Source organism: Pangasianodon hypophthalmus, chromosome 17 (genome assembly GCF_027358585.1).
Source record: "Pangasianodon hypophthalmus isolate fPanHyp1 chromosome 17, fPanHyp1.pri, whole genome shotgun sequence".
Lineage (NCBI taxonomy): Eukaryota > Metazoa > Chordata > Actinopteri > Siluriformes > Pangasiidae > Pangasianodon > Pangasianodon hypophthalmus.
The window spans coordinates 16,116,887-16,144,411 of record NC_069726.1 but is presented as its reverse complement, the minus strand read 5'-3'; the positions used below and the strand labels follow the sequence as shown (position 1 = coordinate 16,144,411).

Below are 27,525 nucleotides of genomic sequence, written 5' to 3'. Positions count from 1 at the left end.
CAAAATGTATGCAAATAAGGGACTCTCTCGTCCAATAGAAAAGCAACACCTTACTGAAAACTAACAGCACAAAGACAACTACACATGCCAAGTCGTTTCAACCTGGACTGCCGTGAACGCTGAAGATAGAGCTATTTACTGGTTTATTTTTATTTGAGAAAACGCCTGTGACAACTACACAACGAAGAAGCCGTCTAGCTATGTTAAAGAACTTCAACAGCAGGTCAGTAGTAGTTTTACCTTCCTACCTGAGAGTGTACATCATCGTCATGTTTTTTCGTCATCCATGCCGGAAGCGACCTGTCACCCGCTGTACAATCATCCATAGCTCTGGCTCTGCTCTTCAGCTTTAACTATAGTGTAGCTACCTAGCACTGGCAGATAATAAACTCTCATCACAGTGTAAAGATGAGGTGTTAAAATGCAGTGTCAGGGCTAGGTTCAGGATTCCGTATTTAATACCGATTTCACAGCCACAGTAGCTCATATGATCTCTAAACTCAGCTCTTGGTACTTTCATGCAGCTTCCAGTCCACACGCTTATGTTGACAACATACACAGTGATATTAGAAATCTTTTCCGCGCTCTAGGAATGCCTCATAACACTTACACTTACTTACAGATACATACTTTATATTACAGACGTGTTTGCTAAACGTCCTTTAAACTGTCTCTTCGATTAACTTGTTTATTTTTTTAGCTTTTTTTTTTGTTTACCATCGAGTCAGGTATGATTCCTAAACTCTCGCGCCATCCTATGCGTTAGTTTTTCCTCGGGTTTGTTTAGTGATAATAAGAGAGAGCGACACCTACAGGACTGGAGCGGCGGCGAAAAGCTCTCAGGGTCCTGCAGCCCGGCAGATTAATGCCTCCTCATACTGGGCAAACAAACAATCAATCAATCAATCAATAGACAGACAGACAGACAAACAAACAAACAAACAAATAAATAAATAAGAGCCTGAGCTTGGGCAAAAGAGAAGGGTCTGTCTGCGTCCTGCAAGACTATAAACCACTCCCATTACAAGTAACGCCTACTAGCAAATCACACTACACAACATTCCCATACCCACTACACAACATTCCCATACCTACTCCCCCCAACCCTAATCCTAAATCTAACCTTAAGCCTAAGCCTAAGCCTAAGCCTAACCTTATTTTTTACCCATTCTTTGTTGGCGTAACTTGTAAGGGGCGTGGTTTGTAATCCTGCCGGATGTTTAACCTATTTGTTGTGGGCGTAAGTGGGCGTACCTTGTTAGGGGCGTGGTTTGTAATCCTGACAGATGTTTAACATATTTGTCGTGAGCGTAACTTGTAATAATGGTCGTACCTTGTAAGGGTCGTGGTTTGTAATCCTGACGGATGCAGATGTATACACTTGGGGCAAAAAGCCTCTGCTTAGCTTGAGATGTGAGTGAACGCTGAGAATGTTGTTGTAAAAATGTGTGTTGATTACATAAACAAATAGCTAACAGCTACTGACCCTGAGCTCCTGTGTGGAGTTTCGCATGTTCCTCCGGGTTCTTTGGTTTCCTCACACCTCCCAAAAACATGCCGGTAGGTGGACTGGCTTTGGTAAATTGCCCCATGAGTGTAAATGAGATGCCCTGCGATAGACTGGTGTCCCATCCAGGGTGTATTCCTGCCTTATGCCAGGATCACTGAGACCAGGATAAAGCAGTTACTAAGATGAACGAATCAATCAAATTGCTAAAATGTTTTCCGTGGTCCCATAATGTTTCATGTTACAGTTAGTGACCTGTTAATTACAAGTACACAATAGCAATATCACATGCAATCCACAAAATGTATGACCCTGTATTTTTTATTTAACTTATATACAGTTGGTTAACTAAATAAGGAATAAAACATGATGGGGCATGCTGTTTGAAAATAATCAAAGATGGGGTGGTGTGATGCTTCAACATTTCAACAATTAGATGTTTTTCTTTGTTCAGTGACATGTTTTTATACTAAACATGTCCTCACTAAACATCCTTTAAACTGTCTCTCCAATTTTTAAATCCATTTATTATTAGCTTTATATTATGTGGAGCATCTGCCTCACAAGTCCCTGTTAATTAGCAGCTACTACAGAAACGATAACATATTAGATTGAGGGCATTAATATAAACCTGTGAACTAACATTATCCGAAATGCCAACCTGTAACTAGCAGACAGTAGCTAAGTTAGCTAATAAACAAGTTATGCTAGTTTTGGTGAGGTAGTTAACATTAACATTGGGGTGTTAGTTAGTGAGTTAGTTAGTTAGTTAGTTAGTTAGGGAAAATATATATTGCATTGTAAAAGCTTTAGTGTTACATTTGTGAAAACTAAAGTAAATATTTTAGCTTTTTTTAGATGGCTAATGTTAGCTAAGTTACATAGTACCCTACATCTAGCCATGAGGCTTTGTGCTGTTGGTCTGCAGCTACGTTCTACTGAGTTTTCCATCTTTCGACGGTGGCCATGTTCACATTACAAGCCTTATTAATCAGTTTCAATTCATTTTTTGATCTTTCTGCCATTCATGTATGTATGTGAATATAAATGTATATTAGACACTTAGATGACTACATCATTCCATACAGAGCATTGTGAAGCCACGTGTCCTCTATACCGGTTCTCCCTCTCCACTGTAAAATTGTTCATGAATGAAATTGAAACATCTTGCCATAAAATATAGATAACCAAAATGCTGGTTAAGACACCCAATCCCTGTAATGTCTTATACATTTATTATCTAGTGGTGAAGGATTATTACTTAGAATAGCTTGCTAAGTTAGCTATCTATTGTTCTCTGTAAACGTTAGCTAGCTAAATCTGACTGCTTATTTGACAAACGTCAGTTAAGCATGGAAGACATAGAATAATAATAATGCACACTTGTGTGATATACATACAGTTTTTTTTAACAGGGCCTAAAGTTCAATAGAACTAATGAAGCTCTTTGGATGAGTGCCAAAGTGTCATAATTAAGTTTAGTCACCATAAGTGAGATTTTTGCTACCGTCTATCAGCGAGGTACAGTATATACCAGTTTCAGATATAGCTAAGAAATGTGTGTTTGTATTTAAAAAAAAAAAAAAAAAACTTCAAAAGCTAAAGAAACTTTTGAAATGGGGTCTTTTACAGAGAACATATTGCTGACAACCTCAGAAATGATGTCATGTATTTATATAAATAATAGGAAATGTGATGCATCATCATGTGTAATTAACAGTTCTGACCTGCAGTGTTCTGTTCAAATCACTCGCAAGATGTTAATTTTATTTCATCTGAAGTGGCACACCATGTGTATGTTTTCTGCTGCTGGTTGGGGTTTGACATGCCATAACCTGGCTCAAATGTTCAGCCAATCCTTTATCACGTGGCCTAATGAAGCATATAATGTTAAAGGGTGTACATTACATTTTTATAGCACTATTAGATCTGCCTTACATTACATTGTATTTAGCAGATGCTCTTACCCAGAAAGTGATGGATGCAAAGGCTTAATTAGCATCAGATTAAATTAAGTGGAAGTCAGGGGCATCTGAGGACATATCTCTGTCTCAGTGTGACAGAAGGCAGCATGCTGCAGCCTTCTCAGCATTTAGCTTCTAACCTCAAGTCATGAATTTTGTTGTCACAAATAGCATGACTGTTAAAACACTACTCCAGACTAGATAATATCCATTAAATAACCTAGAGCTTACAAGGATTTATGTCTCTGCTCTTTCTGCCAGCTTACACCTGACAGACTGGGAGGCATGTGCCAAAGTGTAAATGAGGAAAAAAACAGGAGTGGCATCATCAAAATACAAAATTAACTAAAGGCGCCTCCCAAGTATATCTACAGGGCGTGTCAAAAGTCTCCATACATAGGGGAAATTAACACTTTTTTTTAACAAAATGTCTTCCAACATTTTTCATACTTAATTTATATTATATATACATTTTTTCAGATAGCCTTTAAGAATGCCTTTGACAAAGGATGAATGTATTGAAATTGTTCTCATGGCTGGATCTGGAAGCTGTCACAAGGCTGTGATGGACTTTAACAGGAAACATGGCATGCACATCATACCCGACACTGTTGCCAAACTGGGAGCCGAAGTCGGGAGAGATGTCTGATTCCGTGTGTGTTTACAAAGAAATGGCAATCATGTAGAGGATGTTTTGTAGATAAAGAGTGCTAAAAAGTGTTCATTTGCCCTATGAATGCAGACTTTTGGGACACCCTGAATAAAGAGTCTAAGGCTCTATCATTGGTTTCATAGACGGTTTTATTTTAAATGTATGGTTTGAGCAAGACAAATTCATAAATTCATAAATATTCAGACATATTTTTGGTGTGATGATTTATTTAGACATAGTGGGAACAATAATGGAATACTTAAGTACTATGTATACACACTTAAATACTATGTATACTCAAGTACTATGTATACTTAAATACTATGTGTACTTAAATACTACGTATACTTATGTACTATGTGTATGTATACATAGTTAAATACTACGTATACTCAAGTACTATGTATACTTAAATATTACGTATACTTAAATACTACATATACTTATGTACTATGTATACTTAAATACTACGTATACTTAAATACTACGTATACTCAAGTACTATGTATACTGTAGTATATTTGTACTTTTCATAGGTACAAATGCTTCAGCTAACGTTTTCTTCACCGCATTTTTAAAAGCAAATGGTAACTCAGAGACAGCAAAACCTCACTACTCTTTTATGCTGTCAGTTGGGCTGCGGGATTCGACTCATGATTCCCAAAACCTGGAAACTGGGAGTCGATTCTTTTTGGGAAGGATGAACTCCCATCCCTACTCATCAGCGAAAAACAAACAAAAAACAACAAAAAACAAAAGATACCTGTGGTAAGAAAATTGTTAAAATAGTTATTACTATTATTTCTATCCCTCTTCGCGTATCTAAGAAACTATTTGGCTGTAACTTTTAGCTGGTGTTCTAACAACATGTTAGCTAAAGAGTGTTAAAGGCTGACAAATTGTATTAGCACCTGAGCTAACTAACGGCTAGCTGAAACCTAGCAAGGACCTGTTGGAAGCTGTACGTTGGTATTATCCGTGCTAGCTAGCAATGTTTGAATGTTTGTTTTTTTATGAGTTAAAATTCCTGTTAGACCATTTCAGCGAGCTATCTTATGTCACCACAGAAAGTTGCAGTAGTGTGATTAAGTTAATTTAAGTTAAGGCAATGTCCTGACGTCCAACGTTCCTGATATAATGCTCTCTTCACGTGCTATCGGAATTACCGTAAATATGAGTTTCCCACTAGGAAGTTGCACATTAATGATCTCTCAAGTCGTAATTACGACTGGGGAAACTCGGAGATAATTTTGATACCCGAGTTTCCGAGATTGGAGGAATCCTAAACTTTCAACATGGTGGAGGAGAGGACAGTTTCTGTACTGTATGACAGGTTTTGTTAATTTTTTTCTGAGTACAGCTAATTGTTAGCGGTTGTTTTGGTCATATTCATATATGTATATTCATATACCTATACGGGGGCAGTGGTAGCTCAGTGGTTAAGACGTTTGGACTTCTAGTCAGAAGGTTGTGAGTTCAAATTCCAGCACAACCACCAAATTTCTACCACTGGGCCCCCAACCCTCAAGTGCCCAGCTGTATCAACAAAAAAAAAAAAGAGAGAGATAAATGTAAGTCGCTCTGGATAAGGGCGTCTGCCATAAATGTAATGTACGCATTAAATGTATATCATTGCCAATGTGCAGAAATATGTGTACCATTTTTTACATGGTTCACACGGCTATACCTGGTATACTGTGTATATTTCTGTTGTGCGTTACGTTTAATACGTAATATACGTATTAAATGTTTTAAAAAACATATGCATGTTTTTCACACAGTGAAAATAGCTTGTATTTGACCAAAATTCCCTTATCGTCAGCAAGCAAGCTAACTGAGTACTGTGTGTTATGGTGTCAGAATAAAAGTAAAAGAAAAAAGAAATATGTAGGAATGAACTTGGCATGTCTCATACAGTTCATCCAAATACGACATCCTCATAATTACCGCTTCAGAAGTGGGAAGTAGGATCATTCCCACAGCACATGAAGGCAGCATTAAAAATGCACCAGTTCTCATTGAGCCATTCATAATTGTATCTTCCTCCTCAGCACAACATTAGTGGCTTTTTTTTCCCTTCCACATTTCACACAGGCTAACATGACTGAGAGATTGACAGCACGTGCTTGTGTGAAAGGGAGATGTGATACGATTGCTGTTCGCTTCTGCACTGAAATGTCAGTACGAATAATAAAAAAAAAAAAAAAAAAAGAAAAAAAAAAAGGAAAGGAAAACGAGCTCAATCTGCTGCAAGAAATCATATCAGGTCAGAAGTAATCATGCACGTTTTGTATATCATTTACTCTAAACTGAAACCATGTTCACTCAAGTTACAGTGGAGCTGTGTGAAGGTTTCCAGGCCCCAGTAGTGCTTCAGTCTTATGACGTCAGAAGTGTGATTCAGAAATACACGGTTTTTACACAGCAGGATTCAGTAGAACTAATGAAGCTCCTTGAATGAGTGCCAAAGTGTCCTGATTAAGTTTAGTCACCACCAGGACCTTTTCTATAAGTCAGATTTTTTTGCTACCTTCTATCAGCGAGGTACAGTATAATTTCAGATACAGCTAGTTGTGATTAAAAAACCTGTTATATTCTAATTAGAATAAAAACCCAGTGATAGTGTAGCTGTGGTGCATTCAGCAGTGTGTCCTCTCTGTTAAGTGGAAATGGGAATTACGCCACAGCTCTACTCCACACTCCGTCTCTTTAAACGGTGGAGTGTTAGAGTAGAGGGGAGGAGGGAGGGTCATTGAGTTCATTCCCATCCCGTACTGATGCAGCGCCCTCTAAAGAAATCCAGGATTGGATGATTTCTCTCCCTCTGCCGTTTCATCAAGCTGGCTGGGCTTTTAGCAGGCACAGAGAAGTGTCAGATGTGCGCTAAGGAGGAAAAAAAAAGAAAACAGCAGCCGTGTAATCAACTGCTAATTCGACTGTGCCCATGCGATTTGATTTGACCTTTAATTCAGGACACGGAGCCGCGATCAGCTGATGACTAGCCGGACAGCTGCCATTTTGCAGGTCAATCGGGGTTTCGCTTCAAACTTGTCCAGCGCACAAAGCCGACTAAGCTAAATCATTGAGCTGAGCTCGCTCCGTCGACGGCACAGCAGGGATATCGGAGATGGAGAGGAAACCGGGCCGCTGTCGGGAAATCTGAGCGAGCATGGCCGACGGTAACACGAGAGAGATGGATAGAGGGAAAGGCAGGATTACGGGCGACTCGTTTCCGAGAGGCGGGTACGCACAGCAGTACAGCACGGCTCTGCCCGCACTGCAAGGTCCCGACATACAGGAGCTCGCGTCCAAACGCGTAGACATCCAGAAGAAGCGCTTCTACCTGGACGTGAAGCAGAGCGCGCGGGGCCGCTTCCTCAAAATCGCAGAGGTGTGGATCGGCAGGGGGAGGCATGACAGCGTGCGGAAGAGCAAGCTCACGCTGTCCATGGCCATGGCTCCCGACCTCAGGTACTGCCTGGGGGATTTCATCGATTACTACGCGCACGTAGGCCTGCGAGGCGGCAACGCGCCACGGCCTGAAGAGCCGAGTGACGCGCAGCGAAGGCGGCAGCCTGACCATCACGCAGCGCCCGCATCACCCAGCGGCTCGGCGGCGTCCGAAGAGCCCGCGCACCGGGTGCTGAAGAGCGAGTCGATCGAAGGCGACAACCGGAAGTACTATCTGGATCTGAAGGAGAACCAGCGCGGCCGTTTTTTGCGCATCCGGCAGACCGTGAGCAGGGGGCAGGGCGCAGTGGGGTACTACGGCCAAGCCGTGGAGCAGACCATCGTGCTGCCCGCGCAGGGCTTAATCGAGTTTCGGGACGCGCTCTCGCAGCTCATCGAGGACTATGGCGACGAGCGCGAGGCCAACGGGCGAAGCGGGAGGGGGGAGCGCGAGCGGGAAGCGGCGTGTGCCGAGCTGCCCGAGGCGGCATCCTTCCGCGTCGACAACAAGCGCTTCTACTTCGACGTGGGCTCCAACAGGTACGGTGTGTTCCTCAAAATCAGCGAGGTACGCCAGCCGTACCGGAACACCATCACGGTGCCGCTGAAGGCCTGGGCCCGCTTCGGTGAGAACTTCATCAGGTACGAAGAGGAAATGAGGCGCCTGTTCACCTGCCGCAAGGAGAAGAGGACAGAGGCGCAGGCGGACAGCGAAGAGCGCGAGGATTGACGGCGGCCCGCCATCTATGTTCTGTTGCAGTATGTCACAGTGCTCCGGTTTATACAATATCCTCATACATGTTTCAAACAGTGTACCTCTATAGCCTGTTCAAGTACCGTACTGTACTGTACAACTCCGATCAATCACAATAGCACTTTTACATTCAGCAGTACTGTTTTTTTTTTTTTTCCTCTTTTAGTTCATTTTATGAACGGTTGGCGTTTGCTTGAAATCAGGTTGTGTATGAGCGATAGCCTAAGATTTTTTTTTTTGCTCACATTAAGAAGGTCTAAACACGAGATGGAAAGGTCCAGATGGAAATGTGCATCAGCAATCTGCAGTCAGGCTGAAGCGCGCGCGCTCGTCTGTGGGTGTGCGTGTGCGTATGCATGTGCGTGTGCGTGTGTGCGCGCGCCCCGACGTACTCGCGCGATTCGTTGAATCTAGTAGCATTTAAAATGCCCGTGTTACACATGCAGAGTTAGTGCACTATACAGAGTGATCAGGTTGTGCAGCTTGGCGGTGACGCATGACATGACCATGTGCACTCTTACAGAAATGTAGGCTCGTCTCTGAATAGAAAAACAGTTCTAGTGAAAGGTATCTGATATTAGCAGAATGAATCAGTGTGGTGTAAATTTGGCATGTTGGGTAAGACATGTATAACACTATGACAGAGGCAGTACTAGACATTATTCTTGGGCGAAAAAGGTTTTAGAATATTACACGACGTCATCAATATATACCTCCTGGATACACTAATACACATCATCTTTCTCCAAACAATTCAGGAGAAAGGTTCAAGCTGAAGTAATGTCAGTCAGACAAACGTGTAATGATCCCGACTGCTTGCTTTTGTTAGATTCTTCAGTGGCTCGTTCAGCAAACGTACAAATATCACCCATTACTTTTAATATTAATATGTTTAACGAAAGGTTACATGCACCAAGTGGAGACTCATTTAAACAGTGGGTCTGGTGGAGTTAAAAGAGGGTTACACCTTGGATTATAATACTGTCACAGTTTTCCTTATAAAGCTATAAAGATACAAAAAAAAGATATAAAATTAATATTGAAATATCTGAATATAGATAAGATTGAATTGATCATATACCCAATATCATGAGCACAATATGTTTAAAACGTGTAAATAGGTCTCCAGTAAAGATTAATATAAAAAAAGAACACTAATGTTCACGTAAATGGGAGCCCCTTTCCTCCTCTCTGCATCATCTGAGAGTGATAATAGCTGAAATTAAGAGAATCAACAGATCTTGTGGCATGTGGTTTCAGCAGTAATGCACTAAATGCTAAATTTGCTATTAGGTTAATAGCTTGGGAGAATTTGTGTTCTCCAAACACAGATGCAGATTTTATAGATTACAGAAGCGTGTGTTTTAGCCCAATTACAAGCTGGATTCACATATAGCCTACCTGCACATTAGGTTCAGTTAAATTGCCATGAATTAAGGCAGAGAAATGTCATCAACCCTGTAATATTTTATTATTATTATTATTATTATTATTATTATTTATACAGAAGTGAAAGACGCCAGGGTTGTGAAAATGTGGAGCTGAATTTAGCAGCACTGAAGACCTGCTTATTATTTAGCATAGTCCTACCATTCTTAATAGCGGACGACCAGTGGATAGCCACATCATAGCCTAAATAATAATGTTATTAAAATACAAAACTTACAGGATATTGTTAAGGGCTTTACAGCATGCATTTTTAAAAGGGGACTTCATATCGTAACTGTTTTCACAGTTTAACAGCTCTAAAGACCTTTTCAAGGTGTTAACCAACGGAAGACATTTAGTAGCGCTGTCTTGGCGTTGCCAGTTCCCTTTTGAGGACAGCACAAATGTTTAAAGCACTCTTATATAATAACACTAAATAATGTTTGTCTTATGATTTATTTTCATTCCAGTTGTATGCATTGCCGGTGTTGTGCAATTGCTGTGGAAACATACAAGGACACAGTAAATCTGAAACAGTAAAAAAAAAAAAATAAATAAAATAAAAAAAATCCATAAAAAAAGCGTGTTCAAAATGTTAGAGATTTTATTAGAGTAGTGATGTTTATTAGACTATAGTGCAATGAAAGCAGCGTTTCTCATTAAGTCACTCATTAACCTCTAAACTGACTGTCCTTCAAATGCCTTTTCTATGAGGACATCACATTTGTCCTCATAGCACAACTAAACTTAGAGGTTAACTTGCTGAAACGGATAAATCCCCTCGTACTTATTAATAACGTGTGTTGAGAAATACACTCGAGCATGTTCACGTATGCAAATATTGTCCAGCTGACAAAAAAGCAATCCTTTTATCAATTCCTATTGGTTGTTAGTGCTTTAAATGACTTCGATAGTGTTTTTTTTTTTTTTTGGACCCTCAGTGATTTTAGATCAGTTGTATCTATTTCTCATGTAATTTCTCTATTTCTGAAGGTAAGGAAACTCTATAATGTGGGCTTAGCTCACATGGCTGACATGAGACGTAGGCAGCACTTCCCACAAGCACTTTATTCAAACAGCACTTTTAGCTGCTGCTGCTGTTGCTGCTTTTACTATTCAATCTTACAAGGAGTAGCTGTGTGACTACAAGGAGGAGTCTCATTCATTTCGAAATAGCGACAATCATACACCTAAAACAAACAAACAACATTTCACTATAAGTACTTACTGATAAAGAAAATACAGCACATAAAAAATGCCCTGCAGAAGTATTATGTGACTTATGTGACCTTAATAATAGTGTTTTATGACAGCTAAGGTCTCACAGTGCAAAAAAAGCAATGAAATATTATATAAACAAATATATACTGCGGGTATAATTGGCAGTTCATTGGAATTCCTCCTTTCAGTCCATCCATACATATTGTATGATGAGAGTTGCCTCAAGTGCAACATTTCCGCTAGCAGTGCACTTGTGGGTTTGTATTTTCTGGGCATGGATTACACCTAGTCTCCGTCTAAATTGTCAGGGGTAAGATAATCTAGGAGTAGTCCAGAAAACCTGCCCTGTCTGACAGTTCATCTTGCTTTTTTTCATTAACACTTTAACAACTGTGGTTATTACCTCTATTATGAATTCTTTCTTTTTCCTAGTCATTTTTTTAACTATTTCAGGGCTCACTCATTCTGGGCATTGACACAGCATAGGTTCTATATTAAGGTTCTTTAATCGTATCAGAATATTAATCTTATTTCTAAGTTTAAAGGCTGTACCCTTGAAAAAGTGATAAAGGAGTAAAGGCCATAAAGGATGTTACCTCTAAACAATGGATAGTACAGATAAAGCAAACGTAGAACAGATTTTAAAATAACGTATGCACTTTAAAACTGTATCCACGTTTGTTCCCTTGACCTCAAAGAAATATCTAAAATGATGTTGTATGGAAAATGATCACAGATCTATAGTGTGTCATATGGTACCATTTTATTCAGGGTGGTATTGGTATACAGACATTGTGTTTGCTTTATCATTAGTTTACACTAATTTTCTTTCCTAGTCGTTCAGGATGATTTTGCTAGAAATTTGAGAAATTCAGTAATCCGTGAGGCTGTTTGAAAAAGTTAGCCTATTACATTGCAGCTATCTTAGTTGATCGTGAAACTTGAATTCACTGAATTGGACTGTTACAACGCATCCAAGTAACACTTTTAACCCATAAGCCTTAAAATCATTACAATGTGATTGTAATGATTTAGTTTAGGTTTATGATTTGTTGGTACAATTTTGCGATTTTCGTTCATCACCAACATGTTGTTCTTATAGTTCTTTTCAGGAACATGTCAGGCCTAGCAAGCAAACATTTGAATTGTGTAAAGTGTAACTGAGCATTCCTGTCATATGAATAAAGAATTCAGAAATAGCAGTTTCAAAATAGCAGTCCAGCCAAAGGTCACAGGCCTCTTTTTGTGTTAATAAAAGATAGTTAGATGTAGGTGATGTGCTGTAAAGGTGTGGAAGCTTTATTGATTTTTTCCTTTTCTTTTGTGTTGATAACGGCATTTCTGCTGCAATTGGAACTTAGAAGTAGTGTTTGATAAAGGTTTAAAAAGAAATGGTGAAATAAAATTGTTTCGGTGTATCTTTTTGACAACGTAACGTACATCATTAGTGTGTCCTCCTGTAGTACTCTAGAGTATTATAAGACTCGAAACAAGAAAGCAATTGTTCTGTATTGTAGCACTTTTTTTTAATCGTGTGTACTGTATTAGTTCCAGTTTAATATGTATGGTACTGTATGAATATTCATTAATTGCCTTGTAATGTTCGTAAAAGGTTGCAACATGTAGGATATGTATCTGAAGGTTACATAACGTTTTTGTTTTTTCAAGTTCATGCATGCCGACAGTTGGGTCCTGTCTAACTCTAAAAAAAAAAAAAAATGGTGCTATATAATAATATATAAAGGTGCTCATACGGACCACAGCTGCATGCATGTCGAGTGAAAAATTGATAAAGTAGAGCAAACGTGAAGCTAGACATTGGTCAATCAAAAATCAAGATATCCTCCATGAGCAGAAGTGGGTTTGTGTAACTGTAAATTAAACAATCTAATTCTTGGTCAGTTGAAACCTCAACATCGTAACTGACCAAGAAACAGCAAGACTGCATGACAGTTGCGTAAATTTGCACCAGCAGTAGAGTGCAGTAATCGTCAGCCCATCTGAGAGTTTTGGGAATATACATTCACTGTCCACTTTATTAGGAACACCTGTACATTCGTGTAGTTAGCTAATCAGCCAATCATGTGGCAGCAGTGCAATGCATAAAAGATACAGGTCAAGAGCTTCAGTTAATGTTCACATCAGACATCAGAATGAAGAAATAATGTGGTTTCTGTGACTTTAACTGTAGCTTGGATGTTGGTACCAGAAAGGCAGGTTTGAGTATAAACAGTTTATATTCATAAACTGCCGATCTCCTGGGAATTTCACACACAGAAGTCTCTAGAGTTTACACAGAATGGTTTGAAAAACAAAAAACACTGAGTGAGTGACAGTTCTGTAGGTGGAAACACCTTATTAGAGATAAGAGAGGTCAGAGGAAAATGCCCAGATTGGTTCAAGCTGACAGGAAGGATATAATAACTAAAATAATCACTCTTTACAACCGTGGTGAGCACAAAAGCATGCACAAAACATCGAACCTTGAGGTAGATGGACTACAACAGCAGAAGACCACATTGGGTTCCACTCCTGTCAGCCAAGAACAGGAATCTGAGGCTATCATGGGCACAGACTCACACCAACTTGTCAGTTGAAGATTAGAAAAAAAAAAAAAAAAAAGTCACTTGGTCTTTTTCCACTCTTCAACTGTCTAGTTTCAGTGAGTCTCTGATCTCATGGGCACAGATCTGATCTCTGATCTCATGGGCACAGATCTGATCTCTGATCTCTCTCATTAACAGGGTGTTTCAGCCTGCTTACCCTCTGCTTACAGGATGCTTTTGTTTTTCGCACAATTCTGTGTAAACTCTAGAGACTGTTGTGTGTGAAAATCCCGAGAGATCAGCAGTTTCTGAAATAAAAAAAAGTCAGCCCATCTGGTACCAACAACCATGCCATGGTTAAAGTCACTGAGATCACACTTTTTTTTCCCCTCCATTCTGATGTTTGATGTGAACATTAACTGAAGCTCTTGACCTGTATATGCATGATTATATGCACTGTGCTGCTGCCACATGATTGACTGATTAAATAACTGCACGAATGCGCAGGTGTACAGGTGTTCCTAATAAAGTGGATGGTGAGTGTGTAAAGTGGACAGTGTGTGTGTATAGCTTTTATCCAGAATCATTCTCATGTTTAAAAGCTTTGTCAAGGATACCTGCACCAAAGTAAATGCTGAGAATGAAATGCCTATTTACAGTTACGCAACCTTTATGTGGATAAACTCCAAAAGATCCATAGACAATCTAATCTAATTAAAATGAAAACTTTTTATGCTCATATTTCAAATGTTTTTGTCTTTTTTTATTAACGTGTGTCACAGAGTATAAGAAAAGAGATATATTGCAGATTGTTAAGTGGAAAGATATGTAAGCCTATGCTTTTAAAACAAAGGGGAATGTGGTTATGTTGGTTGTATCTATCTTTGTTCCTTTTAATAAAAATCAAAGAACTGAAACTGAACAAGACTGTATGTGGTATATTGTCTTTTCATCTATATAAAAGTAAAGACATTTAATGAGTAAAAAAACAGACAAAAAAAAAATCACTTGAATAAGTGTTCAGGGTTCTTCAGTCTTATGTGTTCAAATCCATTTATAGCACATGATTAAATATGAGTGGCACCCTGGGGAAACCTTTCACATGGTGAAATTTACTTCTATATATAGTTCTGAAAACTGCAGGTTTTCCTGAACTGAAATTCTTCTCTTTTGCATGTATCTCAGCCAGAGGTAACATTTGTAGCACTTTAAAATCTGGTTACTCCCAAAAAAGTTAGAGAACATTCTGACTGCAGCACAGGAACATTGTCAACATTTTGGCAGCCAGTATCTTATTACAATGTGCAGTATAAAAAAAGGCTTATGTCAGCTTCGCTATGGCACGTAGGTATCCAACAACTTGATCAAATCATGAGATTCAACGTGTGAGGAAATGATACTTAGCTAGCAAGAATTTAGACATCTTTTAGGCAGTTTTTTTTTATCTCTGCACTTGATTAACTGATTCCTTAATCACCCAACATGGTGGAAGGTAGCCTAGGAAAGATTTAAAAGTAAATAAAAACATTTCCATGTCATTTTGGTGAACTATATTTATGGTTTCTTGAAGTATGTTATAGACAGACAAAAAAACCTGTTTTGGCATTCTAGCATTCAGCCACAACGGCGTCTGATGACTTTTCCCATGCTACTCCACATGACAATTTGATAATTAGTTGGTACTATGTTGGAGTCTAAAAATGGCTGAAGAATCAGCAAGATTAAAGTGTTCACAGGTCATGACCAAAAAGACTTGCCACTTAATGACTTTATGTAGAATACTACAACGCAGTGCTTCTATATGAGTGAACTCTTTCATGCGGCAAAAACCTTTCAGTATCAAAAGAATTATTTTATGAGAGTTATGAATTCTACAATGCTTTGGTATCATGAAACTTGATTTTTTTTTTTTTTTTTTACTCACTATAATCTATAGCCATCTTGAAAGCTTTACAAACGTAGGTTTGGTATAATGTTTAGACTGTGGAAGTAGAACTGGAAAGCAGTAATCCATCAGAAATCACAATTCACTGATATAACCAACAAATTGTAGCTTTCCTTGGCAAATTTCATGCATTTATTTCACAGATAAAGACTTTAAGTGACAACTAAACATGTTTTAGACTGAGGCTCTAATTAAACAGTCAGAAAGAGGAAGTGGTAATGAAAAAAACTGCAGTCTTAGATTGAGTAAGGATAGCCTCTCTCCTCCCTGAGGTCAGTTGATGCAACTGTTTCACCAGACCCCACTTCCTGTTACACTGCTACTGTTCACATGATGGGTACACACAGACTTAACACATTATAGTTCCTACAGCCAACAAATCGTGCTTTTCAGCTATACTAATAGTTTCATTGTATTAATTTGGACACTGACCTTTGCTGCTGTATGACCTGTACGAATAACACAAAGCAGTTTGATTAAAAGAATAAATTTGCTTTTCATTTGCATTCTAACAAATTAGTCTTGAAGGTCATATGTAAGGAGGTGGTTTAAAAAGAAAGAAAGGAGAAAAAAATATATATAGGATGTCCACTTAGGTCCGATGATACACGAGTTACCGAGCATCATCAAATGTTTTCTTAATCATCGTTTACCAGCATTTACTGATGTTAATGAGATGTCTATAAGAATAGAGTTTGCTCTTTTGTCTCAGGGGCCCATCATGTAGTTAATTCTGTTCAAGTACATGTTGCTGTTGCACTAAAGAAGCCCAACCTATGTTTTTAATGCTAGCACTGCTGGGTAATTTCCTGTGCCTTAGCTCTTCACAGTTTGAGGTCAAGCGATTTCCTTTTTGGTGTGTCTCACTTGATGTTCCTCAAACTAAAGTGACAAACTGCACAGTTCCCTACAAAGGCACATCACACACGCTTACTGACATCCTTAAGCAAGCTTTCCAAAATGGTGAGTACACAAAACCTATCGTAACAAATTACGTTTTACAAAAATGAATTGTCTTTAAATTGATAGCTGTTGATGGGTTCGGCTGAGGTAGATTTCAATAACGATAAGCAGATTTGAAATTAACACTTTTTTTTAAATTATATTTGTTCACCAAATATAAAAAATGGTGTCTACTTTCAGTACTTAACAACTAACATTACTCTCTCTAATCCTTCCACCTGTCACTGTAACATCTCTGAATCTGTATTATATGTAAATCGAGTGTGTGAAAAAAAGAGAAACTATCAAGTGTTTGCTTTCCTCCATAGATCGGTGAGAGGTATATTTCTGCATTTCATCATGCTCGTTTTCAGCAGTGTTTCCACAGAGATCCATATCTGTTATTTCCACGTCTTATCTCATCTCGTTGTAGCGTAGTAACAACACGTTGCCTTAACCAACCGTTTCCTCTGTTTATACTGTATCTGTGTGTTTTGATAGACAGACATCATAAATATTGCAGCAGCAAGTCATTTAAGATTATTTATTGGTGTAGTCAGTTTGAACGAAATATGGTTAAAAAATATTACGTTTATAGTCATGCAGTCACATGATTTAAACAGAACAAATGGAGGATCAAATGCTTATCTACAGAGTGTAGTCAAAGGTCAGTTTTAAAGAGGAGTGCAACATTAGAAACATGCCATAACTAGGACAACTGTGTAGCAAGGACCTTTGCTGACATGAAGCATGGTGAGAGTTGTTTTTGAAGTAATTATTCATATACAGAGACATGATCATAAACCTCAGAACAATGTGGGAGCCTACTCAGGAAACAGTGGGCTTCAAAATTTATAGGAAACAAATGATTGGACTGGAAATAATTACTAATGGTCAAATTGACCTTGGTCAAAAAAGACAGATGTAATGTCTTTAGCCAGATCAGTTGAAGTGTTTTGTGATTATTTGCCTATTCACAATTGTACTGTAAATGTAGAGACAGGCAAAAGTAATCAACAAAGTGTGTGTGTGTGTGTGTTTGTGTGTGTAAATGATGTACCCAGTCATTTCAGACTACTATTCAAACTGTGTCGATGTAACAAAACCAGCAAGTAACACTTCTACAACACAACAGGGTAGAACTTCACACATTAGCAAGAGGCGTTTTTTTTTTTGTTTTTTTTTTTTTGTAAGAAGAAATGTCATGCAGTGTTCAGAAGTACAGTCGTGCTTTCACTTGTTAAAACAGGGGGCACTGAAATACACAATTCAACAAATTTACAAGAGGTGTATTTGCTTTTTCCAGGGTCATATTCTGCAGTAAGCAACTATGGAAGTACGAGGAAGAAAAGGGTCCATCGAGATTTCCACATCTAACCCAACTAAGCCAGTAGGGACTGTGGCATTGAGGAACTTCACTATACCCAGGAAGAAGAGGGTGTCTGGGCAAGGTTTTACCAGCTTACCAAAAATACATAACACATATTAGCAGTCTTTCTGAGAAGAAAGGATGTGTAGTCATTATATTGTCTCAGTCATAACAAGTCATGTCCTGTGAGTTTTAAATGTGCTTTTTTGACTTTGTACTCTATTGAGCAGTCCTCCTGGAGCCTTGTCCAGAAGACAGTCGCGATTACACTCTCATTCAGTCTAAACTGAGAGAATCCAGATTAGACATGAGGAAGGAGCATGCTAATGCCTGGCTGTGGAAAGATGTAAAATTAGTGAACAATGATGGGTTTCTTAAGGAATTCTCCGAAAAAAGGTAAGGTTATCCAAAAGTAATAGTATATACGAACCATTCATTAACAACTGGTTTTCCTGCCTGTTTGACTTTACTAATGATTTCTTGTTTGCAGGTCAGAGATGCGTACAAAAGGTAGACATGGGAGAGAAATGGAAGAACGGTTTTGCTTCTTGGTAGCATCTTATGAAGCAACAAGCCATATTTACCAGTTTGGACTAAGGACTGGGAGCCAGGACCAGTATTCTTTGGGAAAGCCCTCACATGGGGTTTATTTGTTTAAGCATGTTGATGTGGCTCTGAAGCATGCAACCGCAAGCACATGTAGTGGGAAAAATCTGATTGTTTTCAAGGTCGGTTTAAGGCCCAGCAAATCTGAAAGCTGTCATTCAGTCTGTCCTGCTGTTCTGATATTTAATAGTTTCAATTTTATTAACTGATAAGATGCTTTTAATGTTTTTTTTTTTTTATATATTTATACTGAAGGTGCTCTTTGGAAAGGTGAAAAAAGTCATACCAAGTTTGGAGTGGAACAGAACCGTAGACCCTATGGTTGGCTTTGACTGTCATATGGCAAAAGATGCTGTTTCTTATCGTGACAGTCTTTCCCAGCAAGTTTTGGGCTCATCGGTACGTTTTCTAATGACACAAAATAATAAGTAAAGAATAAAACATGACAGGTGTAATGTTATAGAAGAATAATCAAAGATGGGGTGATATGATGCCACCATAACTGCACGTCCCAAAGTGTTTAATTCCACTTATACCACAGCAATTTGCCAACACTTACATTTTTATTAGTTAAAAAATGAGACATCATTCTTATTATCAGTTTATAGTTACATTTAATGGTATGGAACATCCACAAAACAAGTTAGTTCCTGTTAATACTTACGTTTTAGCAGCTATAGACAGTAGTTCCCCTTTACAGGATCTTTTTTCTCTCTCTCTCTCTCTCTCTCTCTCTTCACGTTAATAAGAAAAAATCCCCACAGCATATCATGTTACTGTTAAACAGAAAGTGTAAAGTCGACTGTCCTGAACACTTTCCTGTGGTGAAAAATGTACTGTTACAAAGACTTGACACTGGATATTCCTTCCATGAATGTTGCAAAAACATCTCCTTATAGAAACCTTCACCATATCAGTGATCATACAAGTCATCATACACGTTCCTTTGAATTAGCTGTTGCTATAGAAACCATAACGCATTAGAATGAGTGCAGTAGTATAAACTTGTGATCTGAATTACAGCTGACACTACTGTCAGGGCTGCTGTTACAGAAAAATAATCAACCTACACACCAATTAGATTTGAGAAATCAAAAGCACTGTAGTATAAAAAATAACATTGCCAAGTGTTTTGATTATATTGTTGCTATTTGATTCTTGCAGGTATTTCTATTTGACTACGATGAAAACCAGGAACTCAACAAACGGCCAAGGCAATGTTTGCCATATGCTGTGGTTTCATTTACTCCAGACATTAGCGCTACAGCACCAACATCCATAAGTCCACCTGTTTCACCCACTAAACCTTCTGCTGGCCTTATGCATGGTATGATAAAGCACTCCATAACAAATATTTTTTTTCTGATAAACTACTCAGTAAGAATTCACTAATTCATTAAACAACAATTCTTTCATTTGTTTATTCAGAACCATCTGTGATGACACACATCTGGATTTTAATAAAGCTCTGATTTTTTCCAATCTACCCTGGCAGGCCCTCTAGAGAATTTGAAAGGCTGCACTGTGGCTAAGAGAACAGGCAAAGGAGAGAATGCCACAGTGACATTCAAACGTTTTGCAACCCAAGGCTGCCCAGGCGTGGAGTACCAGCCACAAGCTCCAAGAGTAGAGGCTAATGGAGTAGATGCTACTCCATTTCAATCCAACGATCTGCAGAAACCTCCTCCTTTTATCCCTCAGCAGTCATATATACCTAATTATAATACAGCAGAATATTTCAATCCTTCTTTGCCATATTATGACAATGGCATTCCATGGCAAAACTATATGGACAACCCTGCATTCCTTTCAAACGTACACAACCTGAGCACCACAAGTATCTATGGAGGTAATACAGACACCTTGGGGGTAATACCTCAAACCTCAGCAGAAAAAATCTCCACCATAGTTTATTCATCCCGTCTGGTTAAGGACCCAAGGTTATCCAGGCAAGAAACAAACATACAGAAGAAAACCTCAGAAGAAAAACAAACATCTAGTGTTCCAGAGTGTGAGGAACAGGGATACCAGGCACACTCACAAAACCAAAAAGAAGAGAATGGATTCACTTTATCTTGTGAGAAACAGTCCCTGGAACTGGGTGAGGAACACAAAGAGGGCAGGTTCCCTAAAACCTCACTGAATGATCCAAGCAAACCCAATCCCACTGCACAGCCAAAGACTGAAAATATGCCTTCAATCAAGTTATTTAAAATGAAATTTCAGAAATATGCTCCATATTTCAAGATGACAGAGGAAGAGAGGCAAACAAAAATATGGTCCAAAGGAAATTTGACCCCGGAGCAAAAACAATTATTGATTGACCGCATACATTTCTATGAGATGCATCACCAAAGATATAAACAGGGACTGCTTTTTCAAAAAGATACAGAGACAGAAACTGCATTCAGTTTGTCTCGTACAGAGCCCCAAAACAATGACGTCTGCCCATCCACACTGCAACGTTCCCCTTTAATGCCAAAAGGAAACCAATGTGAAGTGAATCAGTCCCATATGAGACATTCAGTAAGTGCCAATGCTTCTAATTTGACACCCACAACAGTTTTGGAGGACACTGAGAGAAATAAAGTAGATATACTGAATACAGACAATGGTAAGTTGAGCCAGAACATGTGTAACCCAAAAGAAAATTGTATGCAGGAAAAAGAGAAGGATCCTTCTTCAGATTCTCAGACCGAACCTCAAAATGGAGGTGTGGTTCAGTCTGTAAAAGAAAAAGAAAGGATTTCAGAGATGTGCAATGTGCAGGGTACCATGCAATCAAATCCTTCAGAGAAGAGCAAAACCTTCGAAAGTACACATGATTTTGCACAATCTTTATGTCCTTCAGTACAAGTTGAGATAAATAACCAAGATGTCCATGAAAGTGAGATACCTACAAGTCCAAAAGAGTCCTTTGCATGTAAGCCTACACTAAGTAATACCATAGAAGACTGTCCTGAATTTGAGCAACACATAATAGCCATGGAAGTGGCAAACTGTGTTGACATCTCAGCCACTGATGTACCAGAAATCAGTGACTGCTCCTATGCTACTGCAATGGAGCCAGGTCAGGATAGTCAAAGTAGTACTGAAAAACAAGACAAGGAAGCATTGACTCATTCTAAATCTGATACAAATTCTGAGATGTCTATAGAGGTTGAGAGGGGAGAAGCACAACAACACAACACTATATACAATGCATTATATAAACGATTACAGCTAGATCAGCTATTGTCCAATTCAGATGGAGCAAACCTTCTCTCCGATAAATCTTATCTCAGGCCAAAAGGTCTGGAAAAAACCCTTGTCATCGATCTACCAGATAGTCATGTTAATGAACCAAAGGAACCAATGTCAAAGGAAGAAGACCTCCAGCTTATAGTTAAGATAAAATCCAGCCAAACACCCCCAGAAAGACTTACACTTTCTGAACGATTCTCAAAATTGAGATCCCTTGGTCGTAAGCTAGCAGCCTTTGTTCATGTAAATAGGCTAACCAATAGCTACACAGCTCATCTCAATGGAGATTTGAAATGTAAATCAGAAGCACTAATCTCATGCAGTGATGTAGTAAAAGGAACAGGAAACAATAATGCTGAATTGATTAAACTCATGGCACAGAGGTACAATGAAAATAGGTTCACTGAAAATTCTAAACGCCTCAGACAGAAACGTTCAAAGGTTCTGTGCAGAAAAAGCTCAACCTCCAGTATAGTGAGTAAAAGAACATCACGTCAATTGCCGTTTCGTGTTCAAAGGAAGATAAAGCATATTAGAAAGAGTCACTTGCTGAATGCAAAGAGAAAACTTAAAACAAAACTAGCCTTAAAAATAAGTTCTTGTGGTCAAGCTTCATTTAGCAAGTTGACTTCTGATTCATCAAATGGTGTTTCATGTACCGAGACAGCTAATGATGTTGACAAAGATTCTGATTCACACTTTAATTCAGCTGCTGCATCTCAGTCTCCGTCTGGTACTCAAAGCCATGGCGAACTTCTGAACAAGGGATCCAGTCAGAATGATAATGCCACTAGTATTTCAACTGAAGAGAGTTCCTGTATAGACAGTGAAAATAAGACTAGACATGGTGATGAGCTCTCTCAAACAAAAGGACAGTGCATTAATCCTGCCAAACAATCAACAGAAATTGTCTATCATGATGTTTCAAAGATTTCAAACCATAATGATATTAAAAAATCACAGGAAAACATCACTTTAGAGTCTAAAGATCCAGTAATAATTGAGGAAATGGAAACAGATAGCGGAACAAACAATAACAAGACCAGTCATCAAGAAAAATCCTCCCTGGTCACAAGTTCTGGCAGTAATGAGTCAAGTAATGAGTCAAGTAATGGTGAGAGTGCAGAAGCAAAACACAAGGAAGAGGCATTGTTACAGAAAAAGCCATCTCAGGAGGACAATTGTGACACTAAAGAGATTTCGCCTGATTACAACACTGGAGCTTATGAGGACACAAGTAGCTCTTTTCCCACTATCTTAAATATCCCTAGTAATATAACCTCAGGTAACGTGATCAGCGGCTGCACTGCCAAAGCACAGACAGCCGTGACTCCAGATTCACCTAGAGTAATGAATAATGAGACAGACACACAAACTGAGGCCAGGATTCTTGGAGACAACGCTGTGGACAATTCTGGTAGTGGTTTATCCAAAAGAGTATCGAGCACTAACAAAGCAGCGGAGACCAATAAAAATGCCAATCTTCAAGACAGAGAACTATACAACAATCCAAAGAGCACAGATGCAAATGAAAAGGGGTTATTTTCAAGAAGAGAGATGTCAGATGCAGACCAGAACTGCTTAAAACCACTGAAAGGTGCCAAGGATGATGTTGCAAGGATCTTCACAGAGAACACAAATCATCTTTTTGAGCTAGCTTCAGGTTCTCAAAGCCAACTTTCTTTACAGGATACTAAAAGCAGTGGGATAATCAACTCACGTGCAGAGGCGACATCAGATTTCCACGGCAGAATCATTAAAGATGCACAAGAAGACCTTTCTGGGATAAAGGACAATCTGCATTCAGCCTGGCAAGGACAAGACAAAAATAACCTCTCAGCTACTCCAGATACACAAATAATTTCCAAACTTAGAGATTATTTAACCAAATTTGAATTCACTGTCAAAAAACAGGACACTGTCAATAACTCGATAACGGAGGCTCATGTTCCAACAGCATGGATAACTTTAGATAGTACAGCTCACAAACAGCAATTACACGACACAAGACACTACAGCAGAAAGGGTTTGGCTGATATCACACACAGACAGAGTGAAACTGTACATTTCCATGTAGCCCCTACTAAACAAAAGCAAACTGATTGGGACAAGCAACCTAACAGCTCTATATCAAAGAGGATGAGAATGAGCAGTATGGAAAGGGTCAGTCCAGACAGTACCTTTACTGAAACAGCCAGAAATGAGCCAAATTCACATCTGGTAAACAAGGACACTCAACCACACAACACTGCCTCTGGTGTACCCAACATGAAGCACTGGTTGCAAAATCATGGAAATAAACTGCAGGAAAATAAGATCATCTGTCCCCAAGGAAACGGACCAAGAGAACAGCCATGTAAAGTCAACCAATCAAATCAACAAACCACATATGAACAGAATAAGTACAGTGTCACTGACATCTCCAACACTCTAAAACTGGCCGATCATGCAGTTTCCTTGACAGAACTTGGTCCCCTGCAGTCAAAATGCAAAAGAATGCTCCAGCATTTTATCTCCAACTTCGAAAAAGATCAGAAGGTTTCTTTCCACCAGTCCTGCATTTCAAGAAATCTAATCTTGGAAAAATATCTAGACCATCCTCCTGCACCAGTGGAGTTGAAGTTTGAGGCAATAAATTCATTCTTGGAACTACAGATGATAATGGAGGCCTGTCAATTTGTTGACAACAAAATCAATTTTCTGAGAAGAAAACCAACATTTAGGAGTTTGCTCTGGTATGATCCTTCTCTCTATGGTGAACTCTATAAGGGCACTGTTGGATTTCAGCAACAATCATCATTGTTTTCATCGTTCCAGCAGTGCCTTACCAGCGATGACTACAGAAGATTGCGGGAATACTATTGTGCAGTGTCTACTTTGCACCAGCAGCTACAAGACGCCCCTGACACATCGTACTACATGTACCTGAAAACCAAGCGGGAGAGGCTCGAAATAGAAGCTGCATTTAGAAATCCCTCAGATGTTAAGAGCTTCTTTTTATCTGTACCAATAGCCATCATGATCAATTTAGGAGACAACGTGGAAATTTTGAAAAAAATGCACAATATAGTGATGACCTTTATTGAGACACCGGCAGATCGGTTGCCAGGCACATTTGATGTAGGGAAAGCTGAGCATCTGTCCATTATATGCAGATATCTTCAAGAAAAAATGCTCTTTTTGAAATCCCATAAAGAAATTATTAAAATTTCATGGTTTGGGATGGAACATCTTCTTTACGATGCATCAAAGGTTCTTGTATGGTGTGAATCGGAGCATGGGATGCCAAATGAAGTGCTGACGAAATACAACAGGTTAAATTCACAGATTGTTTATGGGGTGACAGAGGCATGTGTAGCCCTTGTTAACAGAACTGATCAGGTCCCAAAGCCTATGGATATTGTGAACATCAGACCACCACAGCAAATGAATGCTATCACAGTCCCATCAGTGGGGGTCTCCACTGAGAGGACTCAAAGCGAACTGGTAAGTTTTGCGAACTGCCTGCTGTTTTACTTCTTATAATAGTTTCTAAGTGCTTTGCAATAATAAAAGAAATTTTTTACCACAATCTAGAACATTCAGATGGAAGATGGAACCAAAGAAACACATCAACCACCCAGAAGAAGGTAAGATCAAAAATCAATTAAAATTTGTTGCAGGAATGAGGTGATGGGTTTAAAGCATCTGGTTGGATCTGTGCAGCTGTTTCTGTAAAACTCACAGGGAATTCACTCTGCAGCTGCTGTGTGCAACCACATTATCGATAAAGTTCTGTTGGTAGTCACACATTCTCACATCACCACGTTTCACAGATGAAGTAGTAAAGTATGGATTACAAGCTATTCTTTATTTTCCTCCAAAATTTCTAAATTCTGATCCTCAGCCCAATTTGCCCAGTGGATTAAAAAAAAAAAAAAAAACTCTTGGCAAGTTTCTCTTTTTCTCTCTCCACTGAGACTCAGCAGTGGTTTTCATTTTACCCTCTCCCAAGTCTCACAAATTCTCTACAACATGGCATTTTGACAAACCTACTGTGTCAGCTTATGCCTCTCATTTACATTATCTCATTTACATTCTCATTGCCTTAGGGTAGTCTGTTTTACCAGCAAAAAGAGACTGACAACAAAGTCAAAATGCAAATGCCACATCTAGAATCATCCTACACCTTTGTGCCAATTGGTCAATTACTTATGAGCAGTATTGCTGAACAGGCATTCTTTTCTTGTTATAATGAATCTGAATCTCTGTTGTTTTTAGAGCAACATATCCATGCCCAAGAAGTAACTTCAGTGATGATGTTACCCCACTTATTCAGCCCAGTCTGGCAGCCCAACCTGGAAGCTCACCTCTTTACACTGATTTCACCCAAAGAAGTAATGCATTGCATTGGAGGATTCCCAGAAATCCTTGGGACTGGAGCCCACCAGACGCTATCCAATCAACATCACACTCCGAAATAAGGGCTCTGCTTTTGTCTAAGAGGATACCTACACCACACACAAAACCGAGGACAACATCTTTGACAGACCTTCAAAACAACCATGCAGTCAGACAGCAACAAGTGTCACAACCATTGATTGTGAAACCTAGACCAGTTGAGAGAAGTAAAGGTCAGCCAACAATCGGTGCACTTCAACATCCAGAGCTCTTAAAAGAGCAAGCAAACGAGTTCAGCATGCCTATGATACCGCCTTTTCCTTTCCCAAGGTTCTCCCCAGATGCACCCTCAGTGATCCCTCCTCCTCTTCCACCACTGCCGTTCTCCAGCACTTCAAATCAAGTTGCACTGCATAACAATCCAACACCAATAAGCTACCCTTTCTTTGTCTTCAATGGGCAAACCTACTCCACTACAGGCTCTTCTGTGCCTGTGTCAGCCATTCATACTGAAACTCAATATCTTCCACGCCCTGTATAGATAGAGCATACAGTATTTGGTACTGTGAGAATCTGTTCATTTCTTAAACGATTATGTCTTCGTTTTGAAATCCAGAGATTTCTGAACCCTCTTCCCATGTCATTACTCTAGGACAGTCTTGCTCTAATCTAATATGGTCCTAACCAGTTCTTACCTTATATGTTTAACATGTTAACTGTAAATAGGCAAAAAACAGTATCTGTTTATACTGTAATATCTTTGTGAATAGATGTTACATTTATGTTTTTTTATGAATAATATATTTTAACATTAAATTGTTTATTTGTTTATAATGACTAAAAGATGCACTTTGTTTTATAGTGTCAAAACTGTTAAATATATGTTTCAAAAGCAGAACTCAAGGCATGTTTTTCTTCCCAGTTCTATGGTTAGCATGAACACTTCTTACCAACTAAGAAAAATTACTCCCCATAAGTAGCAACTTAATCTTTATGTTTACATGCACATAATAGCCCAACCAAGGAGTTTAAATTATCACTAGTCCACTTGTACTGCTATTTACATACAAAAGAAAAACTCTTCATGATGCACCTATACATTTCTTTGTTGGTGGAACAAACTGCCTGGGTCAGAGCAGCAAACTTGATGGGGTCTGTGGTGACTTGTGGGGGCTGCATGGCCAGTCCATTTGGCTGTGTTGGTGTCTAGTTTCTGAAACCTGTGCTCTCCTCCTGTGTGCCAGCCCTGCTCTTTGGCAGCAGGCTTAAACCCTGGCACACAGGGCAGATTTGGTAGGGTTGATTTACACATGTCCATCAACGAGAACTGTGCCAAGCACACTTGGCACACCTGACACTTGGTGCATAAACTAGATTAGCAGAGAGTCACTCTATGTCCTGGCCTGGGTGTCCCACTGCTAGGAGTGAGGGTTCAATCACCTTTGCCACAAAAGGGTTGATAGCTATAAATTTGAGCGATCGTTACAATGCAAACAGCAGAATGGGTAACAAATTGCC

The 27,525-nt window shown here is 39.1% G+C and overlaps 3 protein-coding genes across 8 annotated transcripts in view; 2 read left to right on the top strand and 1 right to left on the bottom strand.

The window, feature by feature from the left end:
• Positions 1-788, bottom strand: part of wrn (WRN RecQ like helicase) — a 29,349-nt gene extending 28,561 nt beyond the window's left edge. Inside the window, exon 1 of one of the 2 annotated variants that reach the window (XM_026941830.3) lies at positions 249-788. In XM_026941830.3, coding sequence (XP_026797631.3) covers positions 249-326 — 78 coding nt within the window. In that variant the 5' untranslated portion in view covers positions 327-788. The remainder of the gene's footprint in view (positions 1-248) is intronic. The other variant, XM_053241169.1, reaches the window with a different exon arrangement.
• On the top strand, positions 63-26,905 carry LOC113543534 (protein TASOR). 5 transcript variants are annotated; one of them, XM_026941827.3, is made up of 9 exons: positions 63-223; positions 17,716-17,860; positions 18,009-18,174; positions 18,269-18,506; positions 18,640-18,783; positions 19,549-19,711; positions 19,880-25,113; positions 25,204-25,256; positions 25,888-26,905. In XM_026941827.3, exons 2-9 carry the CDS (start codon positions 17,740-17,742, stop codon positions 26,546-26,548), a joined length of 6,780 nt encoding a protein of 2,259 aa, XP_026797628.3. In that variant the 5' UTR covers positions 63-223; positions 17,716-17,739; the 3' UTR covers positions 26,549-26,905. The 5 variants fall into 5 exon arrangements, with proteins under 5 accessions (XP_026797628.3, XP_026797627.3, XP_026797630.1 ...); XM_026941826.3 differs by lacking the exon at positions 63-223 and adding an exon at positions 4,821-4,891; XM_026941824.3 differs by lacking the exon at positions 63-223 and adding an exon at positions 15,499-16,430.
• On the top strand, positions 6,922-14,439 carry purg (purine-rich element binding protein G). Its single transcript, XM_026941831.3, has one exon. The coding sequence runs from the start codon at positions 7,293-7,295 to the stop codon at positions 8,301-8,303; it is 1,011 nt and encodes a 336-aa protein (XP_026797632.1). The 5' UTR covers positions 6,922-7,292; the 3' UTR covers positions 8,304-14,439.
• Positions 26,906-27,525: the final 620 nt, after the last annotated feature.